At 39.5% G+C, this 27,955-nt stretch overlaps 1 protein-coding gene across 2 annotated transcripts in view; it reads right to left on the bottom strand.

Annotated features, from left to right (window-relative positions):
* The window catches only part of SLC2A9 (solute carrier family 2 member 9), an 86,921-nt gene extending 60,032 nt beyond the window's left edge, over window positions 1–26,889 (bottom strand). Inside the window, exons 1-5 of one of the 2 annotated variants that reach the window (XM_027896167.1) lie at window positions 26,825–26,889; window positions 21,631–21,729; window positions 17,678–17,838; window positions 12,765–12,889; window positions 11,634–11,779 (exon numbers count right to left, since the gene is read on the bottom strand). In XM_027896167.1, the coding sequence (XP_027751968.1) occupies window positions 11,634–11,779; window positions 12,765–12,889; window positions 17,678–17,838; window positions 21,631–21,729; window positions 26,825–26,887 (594 nt within the window). In that variant the 5' untranslated portion in view covers window positions 26,888–26,889. Of the gene's footprint in view, window positions 1–11,633; window positions 11,780–12,764; window positions 12,890–17,677; window positions 17,839–21,630; window positions 21,730–25,337; window positions 25,419–26,824 lie in introns of those variants that run through there. The other variant, XM_027896166.1, reaches the window with a different exon arrangement.
* Window positions 26,890–27,955: the final 1,066 nt, after the last annotated feature.

Genomic DNA, 27,955 nt, shown 5'->3' with positions numbered 1-27,955 from the left:
AACTACTGGTCCATATCAAGCTCAATGACCTATTTAAACACCAGTTACATTTAATATTTTCAGCAATTAGGAAGATTTTTATAAGATTTGAAGACTGTCAACACAGAGGAGGTTAACAATATATGCATAGATAAATTGTAACAGGGAGAAATGAATTGTTCACAGAGTCATGCAACAGAGGTGGGAAGAAGTGCTGTACTGCTCTGGACACGGACATACTTTTTTTGAAAGGTCTAGTGAGGCCAGTTAAATATTGCAGTATGAGATGAATGACAGGATCAAAAAGAATCAGTAAGGAAATACTCAGCTTTGACAGGCTCTACTCTCTCTGTCTCTCTCTAAATAATTTCCCAGAAACACAGAATGACTTGAGTTGGAAGAGACCTCAAAAATCATTGACTTCCAATGCCCTGCCATGGGCAGCGACACTTTTCACAACATCAGGTTGCTCAAAGCCTCATCCAATCTGGCCTTGAACACTTTCAGGGATGGGACATCCACAGCTTCTCTGGGTAGCCTGTTCCAGTGTCCCACTCTCATGGTGAAGAATTTCTTCCTAACACCTGTTCTAAACCTCTGCTCTTTCAGTTTAATTTAGTTGTGATGGGCTTACTACAATGCTGGACACTTTATAAACAGAAATGACCTTTTTGTATACCTTTCTAATCTAAAATTACAAGTTTTACCCATTTTATATGAGGGGAGCAAAGAGGCAAAAGCCTCTGGCATCCAATACAAGATATTTAAAATATCCAGAAAATAGTGAGTGGGTCGTCTCTTCAGTGTTATGTTTGTTTAAGAAGTAGGAACATATTTAAAATTTTAGTTTGGCAAAATATAATCACAGACACAGACAAAAAGAATTACATCTAGTCTAATTTCTAGATGTCCTGAAGCATCTTGCCTCACCTCTTGTTGTGGTTACAGAAGGATACTGTAGATATGATATTCTGTGTCACATCTGCCAGTCCCATAGGGACACCTAAAGTACCCACGGGCATCAAAATGATAATACGTGTCTATATTCAAGCAATTGAATTTTGTCCTCTCTCATAGAGACTTGGCATGAAAACTTTCTGTATCAGAAATATTCCATTTTCAAAAAAAAAAAAAAAAATTGCATCCCTTCTGAGAACAAACTGAATAAACTTAGCTGGGTGTGCAAAGCTGAGAAGATTGCACAAGTTCAACATTTCTCTGTTAATCTGTTACCATGTCACATAAAGCACTCCTAAAAGTAAAGGACAATAACACTGGCCTGGGGCCAAGGACTGAAAAAGCACTGAGATGGAACTAATTTCTTAGCATTAGAACTGTCTTTTCTTCCTTGAGTCAAGTGCATGGCACAGTGTGATGATCATGAGGCAGCTGAGAAAAGAGTAGTTCCATAACTCAGGCTTCAGACCAGCTACTAAAGTAAGGTGCAGAAAACTACCTTCGCCTTACCTTCCTTCTATCACTCCAAACAGTCCTCTACAACTTCCTCTGGCTGCAGAGGACACTAATCTCACAGATACATCTCTGCCAGACACAATTTTCTCTTTGAATGACCATTTCTGTAACCCCCTTTGTCAAAATGTGTTTCAATAGCAGAGTTACAAATTGCTTACCTTCTCATCTAAAACAGAGGCAACCCAGATAATATGTGCATTCTGCCTCTGTTCTGCACCCACATGGGTATTTATTTTTATATGTCACTACTACAGGTATAGCTCTGACAACAAAATTATTCAAGTCTCAGTATTTTCCCAGGTATTAAAATCCCAGTACAGAAAGATACCAGACTCGAGGCTGTACAAAGTCTAATGTAAAATTCACAGAAGTCAGTGGGAGATTTGTGCTGTTAAGTAAAACCACCTTTGGATCAAGACTTAAATCAACCTTGAAAGTGGCTGGTGTCCGAGTTCCATGATTTTCTGTTCATTAAATTGCATGTTAGATCACACTGTACATGTTGAGAGGGAGAATTAAAGTATCTGTTACAAGTTTCCGAGATGTTTTTGGTCCACTTTTTATTGGAGTAACAGCTAGCTTTTTACTGCACACTTACATGGAATAATTTGTCTTCATTGTTTATTCATTTCCAAGAAAAGCAAAAATTTCAGAGAAAAGCAGTGCGAAATGATGAGATTTCAAATAGTTAGCAGCAGCCAGAAAATATACCTGAGCTTCTTTAGAAGGAAGTACTGGAGGGTTGGAACTAGGCAAAATTTCTGACAAAGTTTCCTTTCAGCAATACATGTAGACTCAGGTTAGCTTCCATAAATAATAAAATACAAAATAGTAAATTAAAAAAATTGAGGAGGATAAGATTCAGTTTCTCAAATGAGTGTATGATATCATTCTTATGTCCTCAGGCAACTCAGATGTCCCTGTGGGACTAGCAGATGCGACACATAGAACTCCAGAGACCTGCATCCTTCTGGGGTGGCAGCAGGAGGTAAAGAAAAATGCTCTAGGTCATCTACAGACTGCATTAGACGCAAATCTTTTTTTATGTGACTATATTTTGTCCAACTGAAGTTATCAAAGTTAGACTTCATCAAGGCTAAGAAAAACAACCAAACAAAAATACCTGAAGCATGTTTCTTGATTTAAAAACAACTGATATATTTGAATATTTAATCTTTTTTAATGGCAACAACTCTGTTTTAAATTAAAAAAAAAAAAATTACAACTCAATTGACATTTCCTTCAAGTTTAAAAGAAACCCTCAAAATACTAATCAAGAATATACCTCCTGATTTTTCTCTTTTCAGGAGTTTCAAAAGCAAACTAAGAAAGAGAGGTCTAGAAAATACACCCAAAATACTCAATAGATTGCCTGCTATACTGCAATATTGACCAATTTACTACAGCATTAATATCCAATTGTAAGGGACAAATTTTCTTATTAGGACATGAATTTGCAATAATGGTAAATTTTGCAAAGTACAATAGAAATTAATAGTGAAACCTTAGTAATTCAGAAAAAGATTTAAATGGCAGTTATCTCCCCAGTGAGTCAAACACACTTAAAAGGAAACCATAGGTCAAATAATTTTAGATTTATTGCTTAATAATAGATTCATAAATATTATCAGACAATAAGCACTGAGGAGATAGGCAAATTTACAACATTCACTTATTCATTATCTTTTAAAGCAGAGTCCAACAAACACAGGGTAAGATAAGGTTCACAGACAATGTTTCCTGTTGTTATTAAGTCAGCTACAATAAGTGAAAAAGCTCACCTTTTCAAGTCTGACAAGGAAGCAGAAAGTCATACTTTAAATATTAGTATAAACAAATGCTCTAAGCTTAGTTACACATTTTAACTATGCTTCAGTGGATGAGGAGAAAGCTGTATGACAAATTACAAGCAACTACTATCAACTTCCACAGCATTTTGATGTCTTTCTTTCCTTCAGATCTGTTAAGGGATATCTTTCCATGAAAGCTTGTCTACTGCTTTTCCAGCTGACCTAATTAAGCAGAGTACAGCTACATAGAAATCTTAAGAGTCTGATGAGCACTGGCTCAACTTCCATGAGAAAGCAGTCCTCACTGATGATTAACTTTCATCAAAACATCTACCATAAAGTCTTTTGTTCAGCTCAAAGTCTAAAATATATATATATCCACAGAGCTCTTTCTTCTATAACCACACTTTCATTTCCACATTCAGACAAATCCTCTCCTGCAGGATGTTCTCCTTCCCAAATGCAAAACTGCAGTATATCAATATTACATATGGCCAATAAGCCATGTGTTGTTAAAACTTCAGGAATTGAAGTCTCACAGCATAATTTTAATGGACTGATACTCATTTGCAAATATGAAGACACACATCTGTTTTCCCATGCTTTACTTAATGAGTTCTGTACAGAAGAGGGATGAATAAATACTGTCGTGTCTGTCTCAGGGAACCAGTAAAAAGTTAATTTATAATCTCCAGTAAACACATAATCTTTGCTGATCCACAACAGATATAAACAAAACACCTCACTTAAAATGTCCATTAGAAATACATCAACACCCACCACAACCCTCCAACAGGGCTGGTGTAACAGAGTAGAGCTCTTCCCATGGGTACTATTGAACTATGAATATGCAACGATCTAGAGGGTCCTGGCAGTGTTTCTGTACCATTATCAACACAACCAAAGCTGTGTGCATGGCATCTTCCCTTGGCTGCATCCACTAACCCTTGGGTGAGGTGTCATTCAAGCCCCTGATCAACTCACAGCTTGTAATGAAGTGCAAGTGCCTTGATAAATGACATGGAAATCGCTTCAGCAATAAGAAACTTTGTGCCTAATGCTTTACTGTGAAAAGAGGAAGGAAATTTCCTATAGCAAAAAAAGAAATATACCTAGAAAATATCTTAAAAAGGATTGCCATCTTCAAAATTGCTATCTCGAGCAATTCTTAATTAGCATATCTGGAACCAGTTTGCAGGAAGTGTAGGCAGATTTCCATTGAGACACATATAATCAATCCAGGCTCAGAAAGGCATACATACACCTACTGAAATCAGTCAATATCTGAATAAGCACATTTTCCTGTTCTGTTTTTGGGTTTGTCTGGGTTTGTTTGTTGGTTGGTTGGTTTGGTTGGTTTGGGGGGTTTTTTTGGTGTTTTTTGTTGGGCTTTTTTTTAAGATTGTAATTCAGAAGCTGTTTTTCTGAACAATTCTTAGCAGATATCATCATCATTCCCTTCTGGTTTTGAGCAGACACCCACAAGCACCACCATGTCTCCTGTATCCTTAGCAGAAGTTTTAAAACACTCTTCAGGGAAGAGTTTTGCATTTTACTAAAAGGATATAAAGCAGCTTTGCTTCTGTGCTGTCAAGAAACACTGTACAAGCTCAGCAGTCCAGTGAATTGGTAGGGACCAGGGTAACTTGGAGCCACCTTTAGCAATTCTGACTCAAGAGCAGAAGTTTCCAGAAGTAGTTGAAACCACCTCCTCAAACTCTTGCTATAAACTTAGGCAAATTCTGATCAAAAAACCCCACAAAAAAACCCCAGCTCATTTCTCCAAGCTATTAAGGTCCCTCTGTATGACACCATGACCCTCTGGCGTATCAGCTACATCAAATTTGACATCTGCTGAAAACCTGTTGAGGGTGCACTGTGCACCATCATCCAGGTCACTAATGAAGATACTGAACAGGACTGGAACCTGGGCTACACCGCTGATTACTGGCCTCAAAACTAGACTGTGCTTCGTTTCGTTAAATTTCTAGAATATAACTAGGTAGAATGAAGATGTTCTGGGGTTTTTCATTCTACATAGCCAGATGTTTGAAATTATCACAAACAGGACACTTTAGGAATTCAAGTGATCCTGGAAAATGCTAAACTAGTGGATGCATTTGTTCTACTCTAATGGAAGATACAAACACCTTTTTATATTCTATAAACACTATAGGGCATAAGCTGCTTTGATTTCCAAGATCCTGCATGCAGCTGCAAGAGTTCACCTGTCTCTTATTGCCACAAGAGCTCTCTGTTCTATACTCTGAAATAAATTATCACTCATATCTTGAAAGAAGAATGTCTTTAACTATAATCACTATCATGGCTCAAGGGGAAGATAAACATACAGAAGAAAATAGCTCTCAGAAAAATATAAGGAAACTGGCTGATTCATACTTTGTGTTATCATGCTAATGTGTAAGATTCATTTCAAGAGCATCTCCAACAGACCATTTTGTCTTTGGTGTCCACCTGCAGGCTGCAGGTCCCTAAAGCAATTCTGAATTCCTTTCTTTACTCATCTGTAATTTGCTGACAGTTTTTAAGGAGTCATTGTATCAGAGTCAAGAGTCTTAGGAAGAAGGATCAGTTAAAAAAAAAGAAAAAAAAGGAAACACCACACTGAAAATGAAGATTTGACAAGTAAAATCAAAGCTTAGTGTCAGAACAGCCTTCAATTGCACAAGTTGTAGAACTACCTATTCCATCACTGTCTACTTTAGTGCAAGTGAAGGAGTACTTTTAAAAGAATGTGGTAAAGCAAAATGAAAAATTCTTATATAAACATTCCCAAATACACATTAAACATGTCATTTCTAAGAGGTCTGTTAAGGAAAATTAGAGTTTAACACAATATCTACAGAAGTTTTTAGTTTGATTTTTTTTTTTTTTTAAATTTCTTCACAAGGTCCACTCATGTAAAGAACTAACTTGAAAGAGACTAATCACAGAGATGCTTCCTTATTAGATATATAGTACAGTGTCTATGAAGTTCATTGGTCCCTTTCCAAATTTAGCTTAATTTGCTGAGAAATTGATATTGATATTTATATCAATAACAGAATTTCTTTGCTAAAATAGTCACTTGTGGGGAGGACAGTTTGGCCATTGTCACCATATGTCACAGACCTATTTCCAGCTAACTCTTTTTTTAAAAACAGGTAATTTCTAGCCAGATATGTATTAAAGCTGTTCAAAATCCTCAAAAAAGTGTAATTTAAAATTAATTCATGTTCCTTCTATGACAAAGACAACATCTAATTAATACAGTTCATAACCACTTACACAAGTTTTGCAACATGATAAATTACAAATAGATTTAAAGAAAGATTGAGAAGAGTCTAGAAAAGACAGCATGTCACTTTAAGGCAAATTCTAAGTCTTCTCTGGTGTACTTTGTTTTCCATTGCTTTGAGTGTTTCCCCAGCAAGGGGTTACCCACAAGAGCTGTTTAACCCTGACTTCTCCTCAAGAAGCCAATTCCCATCTCTGGTCATTGCTGCTCCCTTCTGTACCTTGTATTGCTCGACCCTTTTTAAAACAGATTGACCAATACAATTTGCAAAATTCAAGAGATGGACACATTAGGAATTTTGCAGGGGGGGGGTCTGTTTACGCTACTTCCCCCCCCCCCAAAAACATTTACAGCAGTAATAGGGTTTATTCAGAAAGGTTTAGGATGCAAGCAAAGCAGGGTTTTTAGGATGACATGCTATCCACTGTGAAACAGTGCAACAATGTAGTTAGACAAGCTCCTGGGTGCATTACCTAGAAACACTTGAAGTCCACAAAATACGGTTGCTGAAGTAAACCTTAAAAAATAACTTTTTCTGTTGGCCTACCTATGGCAAACAGCTGTTTGGTCAGAGAAGCAGCCAGAGCCAGCCAACCACTGGGATCAGCTCCAGGGAAAACAACTGAAGCTTGGCAAAGCTTTACTTACCACAAACAGCAAAGGGGGCTCAAAGCAGAAGTCTGAGGAAAACGGCAACTGGCAACAGTTTCAGTTTTACCTGCCCTGAATATATATACACACCATAAATTTTTTTTTCTCCCCTTTCTTGTATCTATACACAGATAAATGAGATACTGATGCTCTAGGTATATTAAAAAATATGAACATTGTAACTACTGAAAATGAATACATAAACTAAATGCTCTATCATTTAAGAAAAGATTGAGGCCTACCTTCATTAAACAAAATGAACCAATAGAAGAGACAGTCTTGTGGTTTATAGCATTTAAAAGATGTTTCCATGCTAAGGAAAACCTGTGGAGCAGGACATTACAAGCAGGAGAAACTAGACGAGATAGTCAGAATGATACCTAAGGTTACACGTAACACACCGGAATCACGCCAGACAATATTCCCTCAAGACAGTAAGTGTAAATTTGAGCTTTCAAAATTGAATTTGACAATGCACTGGCCTTTGCTTTGCAGGGAGCAATCTGCTAGGAAAAAATGGGCTGGGTGATTCAATTGCAGAATCCTAGAAACAGAGAGAATGGAAACAACTGAAGGGCAGTGCTTGAAGAAGTGACAGATCTGAGACCTCCTTAATATATGTTTTTTCCTTCAGTCAGATACATGGAAAGCTGCACATGCAATACAACCAAAAATTAAATAATCCTGTAGCCAATAGCAATAATTCAGTGCTCACATTACAGCAGACAACATCTCTGCACACCTGTGGGCCTGCACCAAGTTGTCATCCACAGTTGCCATGGCTTCCTGAAGAATTAAGAACTCTGGCTTACAGAACACTAAAACAAGATGCTAGCACATGAAAATGAGCACACAGCTCTCAGCAGTCAGCGTGTGGAGAGAAGCAGGTCAGCAGCACGTAAAGTTGTCATGCCCTGTACCCCGATGTCCAGCCGGCTTTAGGACTGTGTAATTTACCAAACCTCAAAGGAGCCACAGCAGATATGGTTTTCCGTAAGTTATGACCTATAAGAATCAGAATCTTGAATGAAAACCACTGCTGGGATTTTTGTATGTGAGGGAATTAAGGCAGTGGAAAGAAAGTACAGGACCATTGTCACAATGCCAGCTTTTCTCCTTCAGATAATCACTCTTGCTAATCATTGTATGCTGAAGGAAAAAATTCTTCAGACTTGTTACTCTAAAACTAGTACCTTTGGAGACAAATAGGATAAAAGTCTATATATTCAGAATCTAAAAGAATGCCTGTATTTAGGTTTTACTGTCATTATTGGATTTTTTTTATCTGCTCTTTTTTACTGTAATTTTAAAATTAGATGTAGTCATATTTGTCAAGTTCATGTCAATGAACTTGAATGGCAGGACACAGAAAAAAAAAGGCATTCTGTAGTACTTCAGACAAAACATTTTCAGGAAAACTAGGAAATATTTAATATAATTCTGTTTTTAAAAGTATCATTTCATCTGGGTTGGTGGTATAACCTTGTCTCCTAGGTTCAAATTTAAACTAAGACTTATTTCAGAGAAAGGCACACGGAATGAAAAAGAGAGCTTGGGTTACTAAAGGAAGTGAAATCTAACTTGAAACACAAAGTTCATAAATGATGGGGAGAGCAGAAAGTGCGGTGGATGGGAAAAAAAAAAAGATCAAGAAAGATATTAAAAAATAAATAAAAGTTGACCAAAAGAATACTGAGAATAAGTTGACAGAACTGGTGTGAAAAGGTATTTGAAGGAGATGAGAAGATTTCCTGTCCTCAGCACTTCCTGTAGATATCTTGGGAAAGCTGGAGAAATAGGAAGCAGCGAACAAGCCTTAAGACAGTAACCCAGCCAAAGCTGAGCATTGCCCCCCCAGCATCACACCTGGGGCTGCCCACATGCCTCGTACTTCACCTGGACCAATCTTGACAAACAAAATACTGCTAAAAAATCACTTTGGGGCTGCTTAACCTACTTGACACAAAAAGCAGTAAGGACTTCTGAATTGCCTCAAGTAATAGTGCTTCAGAGCTATTTTGGTCATAATTCCACATTTAAAGCAACACTTTTGCATTTGATAACAGAGGAAGTACTCACTTAAATTGTTAATAAATGCTTGTTATGCCCCACAGCCGACACAAATGCTTTCCTTTTCTGTGAAGACACTTCCACAGAACCACTGAAGGCAACAACCTCATATAATCCTCATATAATCCACATAAATGCTTCAAGGTCCAATTTAAAAGTTAAATTTTCTGCTCAAGCTACTTCAGCCGGGAGTCTGTTCCAAACATCACTCTGACGAATTTCAGCATGCAATTATTCACACAATTGTTATAAAAGTCATTCTTGTAGCCATATTGTCCTTGAGATTAAGCTACTCTTTTCCTTCTGAAGTTCTCCGTCTTGTGGTGCAGTCAATTTGTCTCCCTTCCCTTCCTTTACCTGACCACATAAGCAATGTTGCTGTTACCTGCTCTTACAAGACAGAACACCAGCCAGGCTGAAAACCCTGCTCATGTCCACTCCTCCTCCAACAAGTCTCTTCCAGCAAGATGCCCAATTCTGGTTTTGTCCTTCCTTTTTCAAAACCATTACTGCTCAGATACCATGGCTAGTAATCTCTTAGATATTTGCTCAAGCACAGGAGAAAACTCTTATGAAAACACAACAGAAGACAAGAATTTGTAACTGTTATTATTTACAACAAATTCTGAAAAGAAACCAACAAACAACCACAGAGCAACAAAATAAACACCACCTCCCACTGAGGGAAGTTCAGTGGGAACCACACAAAGCTAGTGAAAAAAATCCTTGCTTGACCGAAACCAAGAGAGATAAAAAGAAAAGTACACCCACATAGTAAACTAGAAAATTCAAGCTGCTTCCAATAATTTTTCTGGAAATACGCTATTTCATACCAGCCCAAATTTTGGTCCTTTTACGTGCTGATGTTGCCCATCTTGAAAAGAACTAATTCTACACATAAAGTATATTTCTTTTTACATAAATTAATGTCTATCTTTAATGGTGTAATATTAATTAGCTTCCTACTAAAGCAGGTTGTAGAAGCAATCTCCACATTTTGGTATCATCAACAATGCAGATGAAAGGAAGGCGAGCAGTGAAAACAGCAAGAATGAGCTGAAACCAAGGAACTAGTATTTTCTATTCAAAATATCCCAAAGACCAAAAAGGAATTTGCATGACACGTCACCTTTAAAAGTGTATGGATGTTTAAAAAAAAAAAAACAACCCCCAAAAAAACCCCTAAAAAAACCATCCCCACTATGTAAGTGATGACACATATTCTAAACAATCGAACTGGCCTCTTGACATTTCATACATTCATTTGCAACAGACTGATTTCCAAAGCAAGAGAAGGGACATCTGTAGAAGCCACCAAGGAAGGTCAGTAAAAGCCTTTCAAAGCTTTTTCCTAAGATTTGTTGCTTTGGAGGGGACAGAGGAGAAAACTGTCATTCAATCAAGGGTAAATTGAATCAAACTGTCTGCCTCCGGGAGGGTTGAACAGGATAAAGGGACGGAATAAGAGAGCTAGTCAGACAAAAATAAAAGTATCAGGGAGGATGGTATTGTGTATTGACAAATGAGTTGAATTTGGATGGACAGAGGAGGAAAAGTTCCCCTCACTTTTCAACAATTTACTACTTTTGCTGGCTGTCAGAAGGGATTCTGAGTTCAGGTTTCATTGTGAGAGGATACAGATACTTCCTCCACAATGCCTTAAAGATTCATCTCTGAAAAGAAAGTATCTGGTTGGATCAGATGAGCCACTGTGGTTCCTTCTGACTTTACCAATTCTGTGATTCTGTATTTCCAAGTACCAGACCGAACCAACCTCAAGTCCATTTATTTAGAGCAATGATGACATCCAGTGGTCACCAAGTTAATCTCAGCCTACAACAGCAAGACAACTTCTTAACTGAAGAGATAACGTTTCCATATAGCTATATATTAGCTCTACTCTTCCACCTCATAGTCTAAAAGCTGGAGTGCATTACAAGGAACAGTCTAATCACTAAGCAATTGTCTTCCTATTCATGTTCTCATATGAACTCTAACCAAGCCTTTTTCAGTTCTATCTCACACTGAAAAATTACAAATCAAAAATGCAAAAACTGTTAAACATTTCCATGATACTCAAAGAAACTGGAAACCAGCAAAAATAATGGGACATCAAGAGAGAGGAGGAGGGGGACCTGCATATGGACACATACGAGCCACTCAAGCTGTTAAAACTGCTGATCTCATCTACCAAATTTAGTCACATGTACATGCTTTTAGAACACTCAGAGGAATCACTTCAAAGTGCTTCAAAACAAAAACCTCCAATGTTCCTGTTTTCCACTTTTGTAAAGAACTCAGTCAAAATATGAAAATATGACACTTAGAGCACACTTGCGTTCTTTGACAGAAAAGATCTGTTAAATACTTACTTGGCCAAATATTTCTGGCAGCCCCAAAACTTGACCAGTGAAAACACCAATACAGATGAAAATTGCTGTGACCTGACCCAATGAACCACGGATTTCCTTAGGAGATATTTCACTCAAATACATGGGAAGGGCACTTAAGGAAATTCCTGCAAAAGAAGAAAAAAACCCCATATATTAAGTCAAAACTTCATTATGCCAAGTATGAAACAAATATCTACTGCAAGCAGTCTGAGTGCTAATCTGCTCACTAGAGTGGCATGAGAACATGCAAAGAACAGAAATATGTCTGTCCACAGATAATATGAATTATCTTCCCTGCATGTCTAATTACTCTTACACCATTTAATACCCATGGGATTGATTATCTGTTACAGATCTACAGAAATGTGTGTAGGCTTCTATTTGATGAGGAGCACCAAATGTTACTCAGAGATGAGAATCACCAGGAGAACAGATTTAATGTCTTAAATTTGCTCATCCCAAAGCAAACAAAGTCATGTTAGCACTGTTGTGGGCAAGGAAAAAAACACAAACCAATGTATCTGTCAGAAGCTTGGTAGTTTGGTGGTAACCTAGACAAAAATTAGCAGTCAGCACCAAAGTGACTCATGAACTTCACATCTAGCGACCTGAGAAGTTGCTGAGGCCCTTACTTTTAGCTGTAAGACAATTCCAGTGCTGCAGTCCCTCAGTAGTTTACTTTTAAATTGGGAAGGTCATATTGTTAGGAGTAACTGAAGATGTATCCAACCTTCCTTAATCCTGCTGAATTAGCATGGAATCCAACAACTTCTAAACACACAGCAATAAGCAGTGTTAATAAATTGACTATATCCTCCTAGCTAAAGGATTTTCGTGCCATGAAGACAGATAAGCTCTACTGGGGCTGGAAGAGGAAAAGTGGGGGAACAACCAGGGTGGATAGCAGTGGCTGGCATTCATTCTAATGTCTTCTCCAAACATCAGACCCTTTAGCCCTTAGTCTGCTCTTTTGTCCCAGTGAAATCAGTGTGGCTACAGCTAATTCCTGAAATGCCTCTTCAATGTAAAGAAAGCTCTAGCTGGGGAGAGAGGAGAAAGTTCATACTCGGCACAAGCATTTCAGACATGTAGAGCATGACCAAAGCTTACCTGCATCAACACCCATGATAATGCGGCCCAGTATGAGCATTTCAAATGACCCTGCCAGCAAGGACAGGGACATCAACAACGCAGCTGTCACTGCAAACACGTTATTGAGCAGCAACGTACATTTCCTAAAAGGAAAGACAGTTTATGTAGAAACCAGCACCATGGCAGTGATATCTAGTCATATTCTAAGCATACTAGGCTGTCATACTTAAATATCTATAAATAAAAGGTTCCTAACAAATGCTGCCTCTTAGATGTTGTAAAGTTCCAAAGCAAAGCACTATACCCAAATGTATACACTTTCAAACCTATACCACAGCTTTAAAATAAAACATATCATAGCTAACTGAAGAGCTGTACTTCAAAAGCAGAGCAATTAGCCACCCTATGCATCCTAAGAACCCAAGTGCCATGCCCAAGATTCCATATATGAATATAAGGATAAACAAGTATACTCTGGGTAGACGATGTCTGTATGGAGGAACCGTAGAATATACTTCAAATAGCAACAAGCTGATATAACTACAGGAATTTTAATACTACATATGTTCTTTGCCACTTTGAAGACTCAACACTGACATATTTACGTCATTATAATTCCTCCTTAAGTCCATGATATTGAAAACATACACTGAGGAAAATTACTTCCTACCTGTAGAGTTAGAAAAAACACTGGGGCTCACAAGAGTGGTAAAACTCAATCCTTCTCTAAAAATTGTTCAAATTAACCAAAATAGAGATTTACATATTTCTTTCCCACTTTTAAAAATAAATAATTCTATAACAGTTAAATAAAACATTAAAAATATTTTTCAAATAAAAGAAATATTCTCTATGGAAAATTATTACTTTGTTAAAAAAAATTTTAAATCACAGAAATACACTTTAAATTTTAAAAAAACATCTCAATTTCTCATTTGCACTCAAACAACAGACGTATTTCTTCCAGTTTTCATCTTTCAGAACTTTCTGCTCAAATTTGAGGGACTCATTAATTCAAAAGTGACTAAGTCCCACAGCTTCTGCAGAAAAAAACACTTTACAAAAGAAATGATAGGCAGGGTTTCATGGGCCTTTGACAGTCAGATTCAAACAATGACATCCAAGGTCTCATTTCCCAAACACATGGAAAAAGAGTGGCTAAAGATACAGAATCCACAGCTCCTATGCAATGACTCTCTATTGAAAGATGAAGAGGAAAACCCACCCAGAACTCAGAGAATCACTGCTACCTTACTCACATCTCTCCACAAAAATGGAATTAAGTGGCTTTCTGCTAAATTATTACCTTCAGGTGAATGGCTGGAGAAGTCATTATGAGGTTCAGTATTGAGAACAACAACGAAGTTTCTTAAAATTCCCAGGCAGAATCCCAGGGATATCTGCTGGAGATGTGGCCTCCTAACAGCACATCATAGCAAGACAGCTGCTTTGCACTGTGTAGGATCCAACACAAAGCATCACAATTTTCACAGTTACATGGCAAGAGAATGATCGTACCCCACGTTTTTCATCTGTGAGTCACCTCACTTGGCTACATATGGTAAAGCAACGGAGCTTTGTCTTTATCAGGTTTTGCAGTCACATAATTAAGCACAGTCTTGGTTTGGCTCTAGAGGTACAACATGATAATGAAGCCTACAGTAGCACTCACAACAACGTATGAAGGCAAGAACTGATTTGAAAACAAATTTACCTGGAGATAAACATCACTGATGATGTAAATTATGAGGACTCCATTAACTTTGACAGTAGAGGCTGAGAATACACCAATTTTATTAAAAAACTGAAGTGTTATTAAATTTGTAAGTATTCTCAAAGGATTTTCAATCTCTGTATATTTTAATTTCCAAGTAAAATAAGAGGAACTACCAGAAAACTGTCTACCCCCTTCTTTTCTAAAACAGGTAACACACTGAGCCAGCCATGCTTGTTCTTTTCAACACATAAGTATCAATTGGAAATCTCACACCAATTAAATAAATTGTCCAACTTTTCACATCAGATGAATACATTTCCAAAAGGAAATATTTTTAATATTTGTTTTTTTAATTCTTGTATTTTTAGTTCCTCTTCCCGCTTTGAGTTTGGAAAACTGAATGAGTAATATGGTTTAAAGATTAAAAAATGAGATACAATTCCTTTAAACTCTATACAACATAGCTGTCAAGAATGATGACTGTTCTATTTAGAACAGATTTTTCAAATAGATATACACTTTGATAGTGCTGAAGTGATATAAATAATGCTAAAAATGTAAACAAAATGCTCATTCAGGTTGAACGAGTCTTACACATTCATTTGAAGATATTATTTTTCTCTAATTTAAATAAAAACTACAAAATACATACCTTTTGAGAAAAGTTGGTCAGTAAACCCTTAAGCTATGCAGCGGAGAAAAGAAAAGCACAGTCTAAAGAAGCAAGATAAAAGTAAAGGGGTTTGGCTTTCACAGGTTGAAAAAAAATAAAAACAAAAAACCACACTGTTTAGAGTGTTACTATATAAAGCAGGTACATTTTTAGTAACAAAACCACTGTGCTAAGTGTCTGTGGTAAGTAAAGGGGCTGCAGGGGTGGCTTCTGTGCATAGATGGAATGAGGATGTAACCAGGTCAGTGGTGGAGCAGGTATAAGCCCAGAGGGACTGTGGCCCATGGAAGACCCACACTGGAACACAGGAGGAGTGAGAAGCAAGGACTGGCACAAAGAAGTTGTTACACACTGACCCTGTGTCGTGGTTTTGCTCTAGGTCAATTTGTTTTCACACCCTGACTCCTTGCACTGCCCGTTCCTCTCACTGAAGGCACTGGGTGTGACCTGCTGTGGCACAGAAGGGAAGGAGAGAAGCCTGGAGTGATGCTCAGCCTGGGAATGTGGCTCCCTAGCTGTGATCTAGGCAATCCCTTGAGCATATTGCTCTGGGTGCTCAGGATGCACAACAGCAGCTGCTCTTCATTAGAAGAAGAGAATTTAAATTATGAAGCGTCAAAGACACATGGGACTTAAGCTTATGTGTTTGAAGGTTCACTTTCAAAAAACTATTCTGTATCTCTCTTGAAGTAAGTAGGGCCTAGGAATCCAGTAATTTGGAAATTATGTTATTAACCTTACAGCAGTGTGATTCAAGTGTTCTTTTTAACGTCATACATTATTTCTGACTAATGCTTTTGATCCCCCTTAGCTCATTATTCTGTGTCAGTGTAAATGGAGCTCAGCTTCATCATATATACAACCCTCCAACCTACACTTGAGCAATTTAGCAGCGAAGTATTTTATTGTTCTGTCAACATTTCACAATGTGCTCCTCAATTACTGTAATGATACATCAGTCTGAGTTCCTAGACCAGACAAAAACACTGCAGTGTGAACTGCAAACTTAAGAACCACTCTTTGGTGAGTAGCCTTTATCCACACAACCCTTTCCCATCTGTACTGTAGCACTCATACATCATATCTATAACAGAGCTGTTTTCATGGCTTAATGGAGATAAACATTATAATAAACAGGGGCAGAGTCTGCAAGTGTAAACATGACCTGCCCTGGAAACATGACCAGCTCCAGTCAAAGTGGTGTAACAGAGATCAGCCATCACTTTAACAAATTGCAAGCAAAGCTGTTCTATTCTTCACTGAAAATTCAAGCCTTATTCTAACTCATTTTTTACTTTGCTTTATTTTAATGAAGACTCAGTGATATTCTGGGAATTAATCTGTCTAAACCAAGCATAGTTTTATATATAAAGCCAAATTGATGATTCAGTAGAAGAAGTTGAAATTTTTAAAAAGAAAATAGTGTGCCTATGAAAAATATTTAAGAATTGAAAATCAAATGGTGAAGTGACACAATAAAGTAATGAAGAGTGGGTAACAGCAGAGAATATAGACTTGCTGTAAGCCTGAAATGGAAGAACTTGAAAACATATTCTTTGAGGTGAAAAATGGGATATGGAAGAGTTGAGAGAATGCCAAAGAGACTTAGGAAAGTACAGTCAAAGTGTACAGAAACAGTCAACGTGTTAAACAGAGAAGTAAGAACAGTGGAGGTTAATGCTTTTATTTAAGCCTGCATGATGGTGTTCTCCTAAAATTTAACTGACTAAAAAATATCAAACTATATAGAATTTACAATTAAGGAAAATTCAAATGAGAAATTATGATGAATACTATAGCGGCAGGGTTTTTCCATGCCCTTCTAACTATGGGCAATTAATAAACTACCTTTAAAATTCTCTTTGGAATACTGTAGGAAACAAAAATTTGACAGAAATATCTAGTTAGTACCTGCAGCAAAAATACAAACATCCACCAGCACAAATATTCCTAAAATACTCATATTCTCTGTAGTCAAGACTTGGTCAAATACTGCATTGTATAGAGCAGGGACAGTATCCCCAGGCTTGGCGAAGACCAAACATGAACTTCATCTTAGTTTAGTTCTTCAAAGTGTATTTTAAATTGACACAAGGAAGGAAAAATGTGACAATTTTCATTACTATATGACAACAGATGTTGTTAAGAAACAAATGAGATATGTTGATGGCTTTGTTTGTTTACAGTAAGGTACTCAGCAGACTCACGAAACAAGAATCTGCCAGTCCTTTGTGACATCTTTTCTATTTTATAGTATTTTCCTGTCACATTCTTGACAGTGCAACCTTCTTGACATCTCAACCCACTGCCCATTCAGAGCAAATGGCTTTTGTGACTTAAATGATACACACCAAGGCCAGAGAGAAGGGTACCAACTGCACCCTTGGAAATTCGTATCTCTTAGAAATGAGTTTTATGGTTTAAAGATACTTAGATTTGCATTCTGGTGAAGAGGATGCTTTTCAAAAATAAAAGCAAAGCCTTCCAAAGAGACCAAGTGAGAAACTGCTTTAGAAAATATAAGTTTTGCAGTACACCTACCGCCCAAAGAACTTCACAATTGGGGTAACAATAATGGCACCCACAAGGCCTCCAATGGCAAAAATAGAAACGGTCACGGACCAGAGCAGCGTCAGGGTGCTTTCATCCACCGAGAAGCCATATCTTCTCTCCCAAGTTTCATTGTAAAACTTCTTGATATACTGAAAGAAAACAAATAATAATAATAATACACGTAAAAAAAAAAAAAATCCCACTTTAAGAATACAACTGAGGGAAACAGAATTAGAAAAAAAATGAAATCATCCCAGTAGCTTGCTTGCAGCAGTCACTCCTGCTCTCCCCTAAAAAAATGGGCCCTCAGTTCTAGATGCAGCTGCAATAAAACTAACTGAATCAGGCAAAGCATCCATAATGAAACCGCATGGCCGTCCCAAACAACATGGGAAAAAAACTACAAGTAGACATGAATGTCCACACTTTTTAGCCTTCAGTGTGACAGAGTTTATACTCTTTTGCTGCTTTCCTCACATGAGCACAACTGCAGGTTTTTGAAGGATGCTAACAACTTCACCTCCTTAATGTTTAACCATACCAGTTTCATCTTTCTAACAGATAAAGATGTCATAGCTCCAGGATGACATTTTAACATAGCCTCTGTGTTGTCTGCAGAGACATTGCCTGTTTACTTTTTTATTAGTCAGACTTCCTCATTTTTATGCTGTTCCCATTTCAAAATCAAGGACCATTGTGCCTGATGCTCTGGCGAGGCTACAGTACCAGGCAGCTGCAGTCACTACAGCAGGAGGGCACAGCATGCCTGTGAAAAGCTCTCACCTGTTCTGTGTCATCACTTCCCAATAAGCTCTACAGTATCACAAAATTCAGTCTTGGCTCTTTTCCCCATTTTTTCTCAGATTTCATTCAGCATGTAATAGCTCCTAAAGTATCCTGGAACAGGACTCAGCAATATAAACCCCTACATTTTCCCCATTCAAACTAGGATTTTCAATCTTTAGTCTAGCCTTGGACACAGAATATTTGATTTGAGGACTTTAGTTAGTTTGAATGACCACCTCTCTTTCTTCAAGGTAGCTAAGAAAGCTGGAGGAAAAACCTATAACTTTCTATCTTCCTTCCATCAAGTTTCTAATAGACCTCTTGTGCCTTGAATTAAAAGTGGACATGGATATTTCTCCAATCCTATCTTATGTGTTTCTAAACAGACAGAAACAGAAAAGAAAAAAAAAAGAAAAAAGAAAAAAGTCGATTTTATACTTTTTCTATTTATAAGAATCTCACAGTAAGCTTCCAAATGAATCTGCCAATAAATCAAATAATACATGTTATCTCTTTAACAACAATACTCAGATTATATTTAGATTCAGAGATCTTATTTATTTGAAGTTAATTTCTGATAATAATGAATACTAAGAGAAAACTTTTAGAACGCTATTAGCATTTCTTACTAATAACAATGGCTAAAAATAGTATGCAATAAAAATAGTATTCTCCCCTTGTGTATGACTAATTTTCTCAACATAGCTTTGTTGTTTACAAGGAGACATCAAATAATGTAAATATTCAAAAAAAGAAAGTATAAACTACAACACTCAGCAGTAACATACAGATGCTCTGACATGTACAGCACCTGTGTTTGGATTCCCACTGCCAAAAAATGGGAAGCTAGTAACACATACAGGTTTTGAGGGGAAGCACATGAAACAAAACAAATCTAATCTAACAAATACACTGGATTTGAATCCATTTAATTCTGTGGCTCCTTTGGGATTTTTATCAGGTGTCTCAATAATGTTAAAGTCATAAACCTGTATACACAAATTTTAGCCCCTAATCAAAGCCTACAAGAAACAGAAGCTGATGGATATCAGTATCTTATTTTCTCAGCTGCTTCAGGTCATTACAGTAGTGGTGCTAGGGTGAGAAAGATAAGAGGAATGTAAGGGACATATATAGTTATATATATATATAGTTATAGTTATATATATATATTACACTAATAGGTAAGTTTTAGATATAAGGGAAATATTTTCCTTGTCTTACCCATAGTTACAGAGGTCAGTCACACAGAGTGACCACTCCTGAACTGGCTGACACAGCAGGCTGTACATTTTTGCTTTAGGAATTCAGAACTGCAGCCCTCCCCAGGAAGAGGGCAAGTGCTGCAAATCAGAAAGTAGCAGAGACTTTGCTTCGCCTCATAGAGCACAAAGCACATCTTTGTTTCACAGGCCTTGCCCACAATCAGTCCATGAAATGAACTGTAGAAATTCTGCTCAGAAAAACACAGCTTCAACTCATATGCAATTAAATCTTTTGTCTTCCTACTGCCAAATGCTCCCATATGTTTTTAATACCTTGTGGTAGCTATTTGAACAAGCCCATGGAGCCTTCTAATTCTGGGTTTCTCAGGAATCATACCTATGATGGGCCACTGCTGTTTCCCACAGAACAACAGGGAACTGAGTGGGATGCAATCTCAGCTCCGAGCAGAGTTTGCACAGTTTATTTCCCCCTTGCAATGATCAGGAAGTTGGATTAACTCTACCTCATAAGATCACCTGAGGTAAATCACTAGTGAGAACTACAGGAGTATTTTTCTGGAGTGTGATGAACTGACACAATTTGTGACACCAAAAGAAAATGGATACAAGAATTTACAAATAGTTCTTCAACTCTCCAGCCTTAAATTAACTTCCCCCTGTAGCAGGGCTCTTCATCCTGGAAGGAAGTCAAGCAACTCAACAGGAAAATGTCCTATTTGCAAATCTCTCAGTGGTGGGTAGAAAGGGGGCCCTTTCTAAAGGTGCTGTTTTTGGTACTGAATTATGCTAAAACCAGTCTGGCTCATCAACCCCAAATCAACATACTGGTAGTGAGGCAAAGATTTGGCGGCTAAGCTGCTTAGCTGACCTGGAGACCTGAGACTGACAGTCAGTCACTTTATGCTATAAAAGTCCCGTCCACTTTCATATGGCAATTTCTTCTAACATACTCTTCCTGGAGTGTGTGGAGATTCTCCCTGAAAGTGGGGACTCCTTGAGGTTAAGAGAAACAGATCTGCCCACAAGCACTGTTGAGCTGAGTTACATCAATTAAATAATTACTTCTTTTTGCTAGCTTTAATCTAACTGCTTTGAGATAATTGCTTTGATATAGAGCACTATACTATACACTACCAGTAGTTTTAGCTTTTATATGGTGTAGTAAATAGTTCTGATTAAGATATTTTGTCTGATCATTTATCATAATAAACAGTTCATTTTATGTAAATATACCTGGTTTGACGTTTATAACCCTGAAGGTCAAAGTCGTTCTTAAAACTGTTGACAAAGCCTGGGGCTAAGATTGTTTGTAATAACTGATATTTAAATGAAATCACCACAAGTTTTGTCTAATGATTCCACACTACTCTATTCATCAAATCTATCCCACATATTGCAGCCAACAGATGGTCAACCCAGCAGTTTTGAATTCAGAACCAAACAAGACATCGCCACAAAATGCAGGAGAGGAGGCCCATTATTTAAGAGGAAGCCAGAGGCATTATTTATAATATCAATACCATGGGAATGAAACGTTTTGCAACCATCTAGAACTGAACCATGTGATCAGAAGTTGCTGAACATGTGCATACAGCTACCAAATACTTGTTAGTCAGATATTAAAAATACTTTATCACACAAAAGTGTACAAGAAAATTTAGTATTAGTCTGAGCTTGGGGAGAATGAGAATAAAACTTGCACTCATGCATCTCAACAGTGGCATTTAGCTTCCTGATAGCTACTGGATTTATGTGAAAACCTCATGGAGAGGAGGAAGATTTCAGGCAAAGGAATGTTACTGTATGAGACTTAATCCTTTCCTACTATGCAATCAGGAGGACTATAAAGGTAGGATGCTGAAGAGCGTGCAATAGCTGGACAAGGCTGCCCTCTACTGATACCAAATTCCATTTTTGTCAGTCACTTACCACAGCGGGAGCGTTCACCACCGAGAGATTGTAACCATAAAGAAAAGATGACCCAAAAGCACCAGTTAAAGAGGCTACAATAAGACTCCCAGACCAATTCTGAAAGACAAAGGAAAGATACAGCCACTGTTAGCATTAAATTAATGTACCTCAGGTTTTAAGCACTCCTTCTGCTATCTTGCATAGCTCCTGCAGGCAGATGTCCTTGCTGCAGAATAACAGCCTGAAACACTCCTTGCTCAATCTGAGAAACAGTAAATTTGAAGTGACAGCATCTCAGTTAACATCTACCGAGGCATAAGTGAACATCTGAACTTCTTTCAATCTCACAGAGTTTTGCTGCAAGCATCCCACCAGCCCCCACTATAAAAAGTAAAATGCTGGAGAAGCATAATCTCAGCAAAGGAAATTGTTGACAACATTTCTCTCACACAGCAAAGCAAGGAATAGCATATATGTGATACAGTAGGACTGTGTGTACACCTGACTTGGGTGAAAACTCATGAGATGGTGTGCCTCCCAATCCCACAAGGATTAAGGAAATTGTGACAAAAAAAATTTACAATAATGCCTACAAACTAGGTTTTGCAACCCAAATGCAAGTTTCCAACAGTAATTTGCTGTTACACGTGCTCTTCAGTGGAAACACATTTGCCCTTTTTCTCGATGACACACCTGTATCTCTCCCTTCTCAGGTCTCCTCCCTTCATCCTTCTCATACCATTTTTAGCCCACCTCTGCAAACAATTTCTTCTTCCATGTCAGGTGTTGAATAAAAGGTAGAACTGCTTTGCTTTGAGAGGTTTTGCATTTCAGGGCCCTTTCCACCTACGCCAGTATTACTTTCTGCCACTCAGTTCTCCTGCTGGATTACAGACAGTTGCAGAAGGCACCACTGCCAGTCAGTCCCGAGAGACACTGAAGTTAGTGTTTTGGTGGCTGATCAGTTTCAAATGTAGTTTTGTAAATCATGAAGGACAACTTTGAATATATTAAAATGGATGGCTTTTTAATGTGTTTTCAATTAAAACAACAACTGTGATAAGAATATAGAATTTCAGGCACAGCTCACTGTCACTTATGCCCAGCCTCCTCACTCACTGAAGCCTCAGCCCTTTCAACAGGAGGCACACCTGCTTAAGCAGGCTTGAGAGATTCAGGTTCAGTTATATTGTTCACAACAGGTTAATGAATCAATATGTTCTATCAGCTGTGCAAAGCTGTATGTTCGGTTTGGAAAACATTCATGTGGCTAACACATGTCATAGCAGGGGTAACAGTGGACTGGAACGAGCTCCACCAGCCTCGCAGGCACAACAGGGCAAGTGGCTGTTAGAATGTGCCAGAGCTCATGTTCCACAGTCAGCAGACACTCACTGCGACCTGTGAAGAAGGACTGAGGTACCCGTGTGGTAGGGTAGGGACTACAGTGTACAACCTGGCACAAGTGGGGTCTGCCACGCTCATACTTGCCACTCCTGAGGGCTCAGAATGCACCCTGTAGGACAGCTGGGTGTTTTTAACTTCTTGCACATGATGTGGGAACTTTTTAAGAGATTACACAGTTCATTAACCAGCCTGGTTTTGGTCAGGTCAGGAGGAAGTGTGCAGGGGGGGAAAAGCCTAGTGTAAGAAATATATCCTGCTGAGATCATTACAAAGCCAAATACAATTTCTTCTTATTAGCCAGCTTCTTAAAACGAATGTGCCACGTACAGACACAGAGCTTTGCACCATTACTTTGGTAATAAAATGTAGAAACTTTGACATAAGGCTTTATTTAGCTTCTGGTTACACCACCTCTTATTAGGTGCTTATTATTTCTCTACTATGCACAAGCATTCCTAGACTTAGGAGAAATTGCTACTACTCTGAATGAATGATTCATTGGGGAAAATTCCTAGTGGTCTACCGGGCTGCTCCTGAAGGGTTCACAAACAATAAGCATGAGTTCACAACTAATCTTGATGCAGTATTTTTAAAGGGTTCTACTCAAAAAACATTAGACCCATCAGAAAAATCCTGCAAGTAAAATGATTTGGAACATATGTCTAGGGTTTATTAAAAATTCCAATGAATGTTTAAGCCTTTTAGCACAGGCAAATTATACACACATGAGGCTAAGTGGAAGAGAATGCAAGGCAAATCACAGAAGTGCTTAGAACCCCCCATACCCTTAATATTTTCAAGTGTTTCAAATAGCTGGGTTTAGAACCTGCTTCAATACCATGATTTTTTTAAGTTTACAGCCTGCTGCAGAAAACCTCAGACTCACTCAATTCAGAAGTTTTGAAACTTGGAACATGCACTTCAACTTCTCCATGACCTGTCTTCTCATTCACTATTTTAAATATTTGCTCATGTTTCAGCAATACCAGATAAAGATGAAAGCACAATGAAGCAAGAATGAAAAAAAAATCAAATTGTTGTTCAAAAAAAATATTAACCCTGTGGCAACATTAAAAAAAGGAAAGGAAAGGAAAAAAAACCACAACCCACAATGTCTTTTACAAGGGCCAGGAAACAAGAATGCAACCACGCCTCCTTTCACAGGTGTTCCTTGGCTTCAAAGCCATGCATGTGCTTATGCGTCCCGGCCATCAGCCCAAGGGCAGGTAGGTGTGACCGTCACCACAGCAATAAGTGCTCAGTCAGGAAAGCTGTGTGACAGTTCACAGCAAAGACTTGCAGGTGCCCGAGGACTGCTCACTTGTGAAAGCTCACATTTTTGGTCTGATCGCAAATCCCAACGCACTGTGCTCTGAAGATGCTTTTCTCAGCTCCAGTTCTTGGTTTGTGTAATATTTGTGCTGGCTACCATAGGTCTCAAATATTGTTTGTTTATTAATGCATTCCGTTTGTATTTCAGTTTTCACTTCAGTTTTCAAAACACAGTTTAGAGTACTATACTTTGGTTAGTTACAGCCCCCTTCTCAGATTAAACACAACCGTTAGCAGTAGACATTGCACACACGCATAAGGAAGGTTTAACTTTTTAAACAGCTATTGTTAAGACTTTCTATGGGTACAGGGAAGCTGGACTCCGGAGAACCTTACCAGAAACCCTTAACGGGACCCGGGTCCCGTTACGCACCGGGAAGCTTGGCCCTCCAGGCAGGTGCCCGCAGACCCGGCGACCTCCGGCTGCTCTGCCCTCGGGGCTGCGGCACAAAAAGGGAAACCCTCCAGCCTTCTCTCCGCGGGTCTGCCCTTGCCATAAGGGCTTGCCAACAAGGTTGGTCCTGGAGAGCAGTGGGGAAGCGGCACCGGCGCTCTCACCTTGCTCTGCTGCCGCGGCTTCCCCCACGGCGGCTGCTGCGCTCCCCGGCCGGGACACCCCGGCCCCGCCGCTGCCCTCCGCCCGTCCTCTGGGTCCCGGTCGCGGTATTTTTAGCTCTGCCCGCCGCTGCCCTCCCCTGCACCGGCACCAACAACTTTCCAAGCGGGGAAGGGCTCGGCGACGCCGCTGTGCAACCTGAGCTCCGCCCGGCTCCCGGGGGAGCGCCGGGCTGTTGCTCCAGCTCCCGCACCAGCCTAACGTCCCTCCCTCCGGGAGGATCAGAATCACCCCCTCTCCCGTTAATCGTCCCCGAGGCCCGGGCAGCGAAGGCCGAGCTCCCCCGCCCGCGCCGCCGGGCTGGCTCCCGCTCCGCTGGAAGGGTGACGGGCATTCCCGTAGCGCGGAAAAGCCGCCCCGCGCTACTTACGCTCCCGCGGGCGCGGCCGCCCCCGCCCCCAGGTCCCCGCACCACCAGTGTGTCCTCCTCGGGCCCCACCGCTTCGGCCATTCCGCCGCCACCGCCCGGGCGCAGCGGCCGCGCATCTCCCGCAGGCAGCCCGGTGCCCGGGGGCGCGGCCGCGGGAGGCGACGGAGGGGCGGGGGGGGGGACGCACCCGGGCTCCGGGGTGCCCGGGGGGGGTGGCCCTGCCCCGGCTTTGCAGCGGGGAGGGGAGAGAGTTGGTGCCGGCGCAAGGTTCGAGGGATGGCAAAGCCCTAGCGCGCTTCTCCGCGCATAACTTAAGAGCACATAACCCGCCGCCGTGCCTGTAGCTTTCCGGCGAGCCCTGTCCCTCAGCAGAGATTTTACCCAGCAGCCCGGGCAGGGTAGGAGGTCACGACATTTGTCACAACTCGGTGTCCATCACGGCGTCCCTGCCTAGTGGCACCGGGGCTGGGAGACCACTGCTGGCAGGGCGGACCCGTGCCGCGGTCCATACGGGAGACCTGGGTCGCCCTTCTGTAAGCAAGACACTAGAGTGATGTGAGAGTAGGAGTTTTCCCGTGTTGCCGAGGCTAGGAAGTGAGGATACCAAAAGGCTTGTAGCCAATTAAGATGTTAGGGATGCTTCCACAGCCTTCGGAGGTTTAGAACGGACACGCCGCACTATTGCTATGTGACAGAAGGGGATTAGACGTGCTACCTGGGGAAGATAAAAGCTTTCAGCTATTATGTTTGAACATACCTATTTTCGAACATGGGGATTTTGAACTGCTAAGAGTTAAACGACACCTTATAGTTGGCAATGATGAGTATAAAGTGCATCTGGGAACTGCTCCCAGATGACTGCAGTTAATATTGGTGTAAATCTGAGCTGTTTCCACTTCTGACGTGCTACATACCTCAGAACTAGCTTAGAGCTCTCAAAGGTATAATATGTAATGCCACAGAGCACTGCAGGTTTGGAAGCAGTTTTTGATATAGCAACTTCGAAGTGTCGTTGGCTCAGATCAAACTGAGCGGTGTTTGAATAGAAAGCCAGATGCTACTCATTAACATGTAAAATTATTGTACATATTGATAGATGATCCAGACATCCAGTAAAAGACTCAAGTTAGGAGAATCAAGCCTCTAGAACACATAGAGTGCACTTGAGATGAATCAGACACCTGTGTTTTGTTTAGTTTCATTCTACATAGCAAAGTGCAAGTAATTCAGTTCATACCCAGATAGAAATAATATGCATGTGATTAATACACATATATAATTTCTTACCTTAACACACAATTTTTCACCTTTTACCATCACTAGTGGTAAGTTGCAGAAACTAAACACACGCTACCCTCTATACCCCTAAAAAAACCCCAGAACCAAACCCACAAAGTATTCATACAGGTTCCAAATAGGTATTTTCTATCTCCAGTCCCCAAATAGCAAACAAATGTCTTGACAGAAGATTTGATGAATTCACTCACCACTTTTTTCTTCACCTCCTTATTTTCCTTTATCACACCATTGCTTTGCTGTTTGTTCTCCATTCTGTTACTTTGTCAGGTAACAGCTGAGGAAAAAAAGAGGAGAAGTTGCGCTACTGTTTAGTAGGGGAAAAAGCAACAGTATCAGGCTCTTCAGTAGGCATGCTATCTCTATTAGGACAAGAGCATCAGACCCACTGCAACCGCGAAAGAAGTTTAATCAGTCAGGTGGAACATTGTTATGGCTGAGTTACAGCCAGGATGTTTGCATTAATTGGTGGTATGATTCTAATTATTATTAGACCTTATACTAGCTGGGTCACTGCCTGAACACATTTTGCAAAGGAAGTGTCCTTTTACTTACTGCTTTGTCAAGAAAATCATTGCCTGAACATCACCTTGTGTACTTTAATAGCATTAAAGGACATTTTAATCTTAATTTATTAAGAAACTAAACTGATTTCTGGTGTTTCAGAGAGGATCTGATATTTACACAGTGCTTCATTGTATGATCTTGGCCAGTCTGCCAGTCTGTTCAGTTTATTTGGAGTATGGACTACTGGATTCTTCTGCTTCAACATCTTGGGATGACAGCACATATTGAAGATTTTTGCTTACGTGGCCATTATGGTAATGATAGATCTGGTCCTGAACACAAGTCTTTCTTGTAGACAAGAGTCTTTAAGACAGTTAGCTATGACACGTGGAGAGTAACAGGCAGTTTAACGAAACGGCACACAGGAGTGGAAATCGTGTTGAGGCCATCACACATGCAGGAGGTTTTTCAGATGAAATCCTGTGTCATAGAAGTACTGCCACTGGCAGTACTGGGGCCATTATATCAGATGGTTCCAGGAAATCAGGCTGAGCTTTTAAGTAAGAGAAACTAGAGATGTGACAGCTACCTATAAATGCCAAAGCTGAAAAAGTTAACTTCTTACCTCTCTACCTACCAGTGCAGTGCAATGGATAAAAAACTCCTTTCCCTCTGCTGCAAAGGGCCTTAGTGAATTTCTGCTAAATTATTCTTCAAAAAGAGCTTTCAAGGCAAATGTGTTTCACTTTATAGGAAAAATGCTTAGTCTCATCATCAAACCAGTCAACTGTCCCTTGCCACATTTAACAAGTATA

The sequence above is a fragment of the Empidonax traillii genome, unplaced genomic scaffold (assembly GCF_003031625.1).
Source record: "Empidonax traillii isolate 1590-97213 ecotype Southwest subspecies unplaced genomic scaffold, ASM303162v1 scaffold483:size1218004, whole genome shotgun sequence".
NCBI lineage: Eukaryota > Metazoa > Chordata > Aves > Passeriformes > Tyrannidae > Empidonax > Empidonax traillii.
This window is presented reverse-complemented; position numbering and strand designations above follow the sequence as displayed.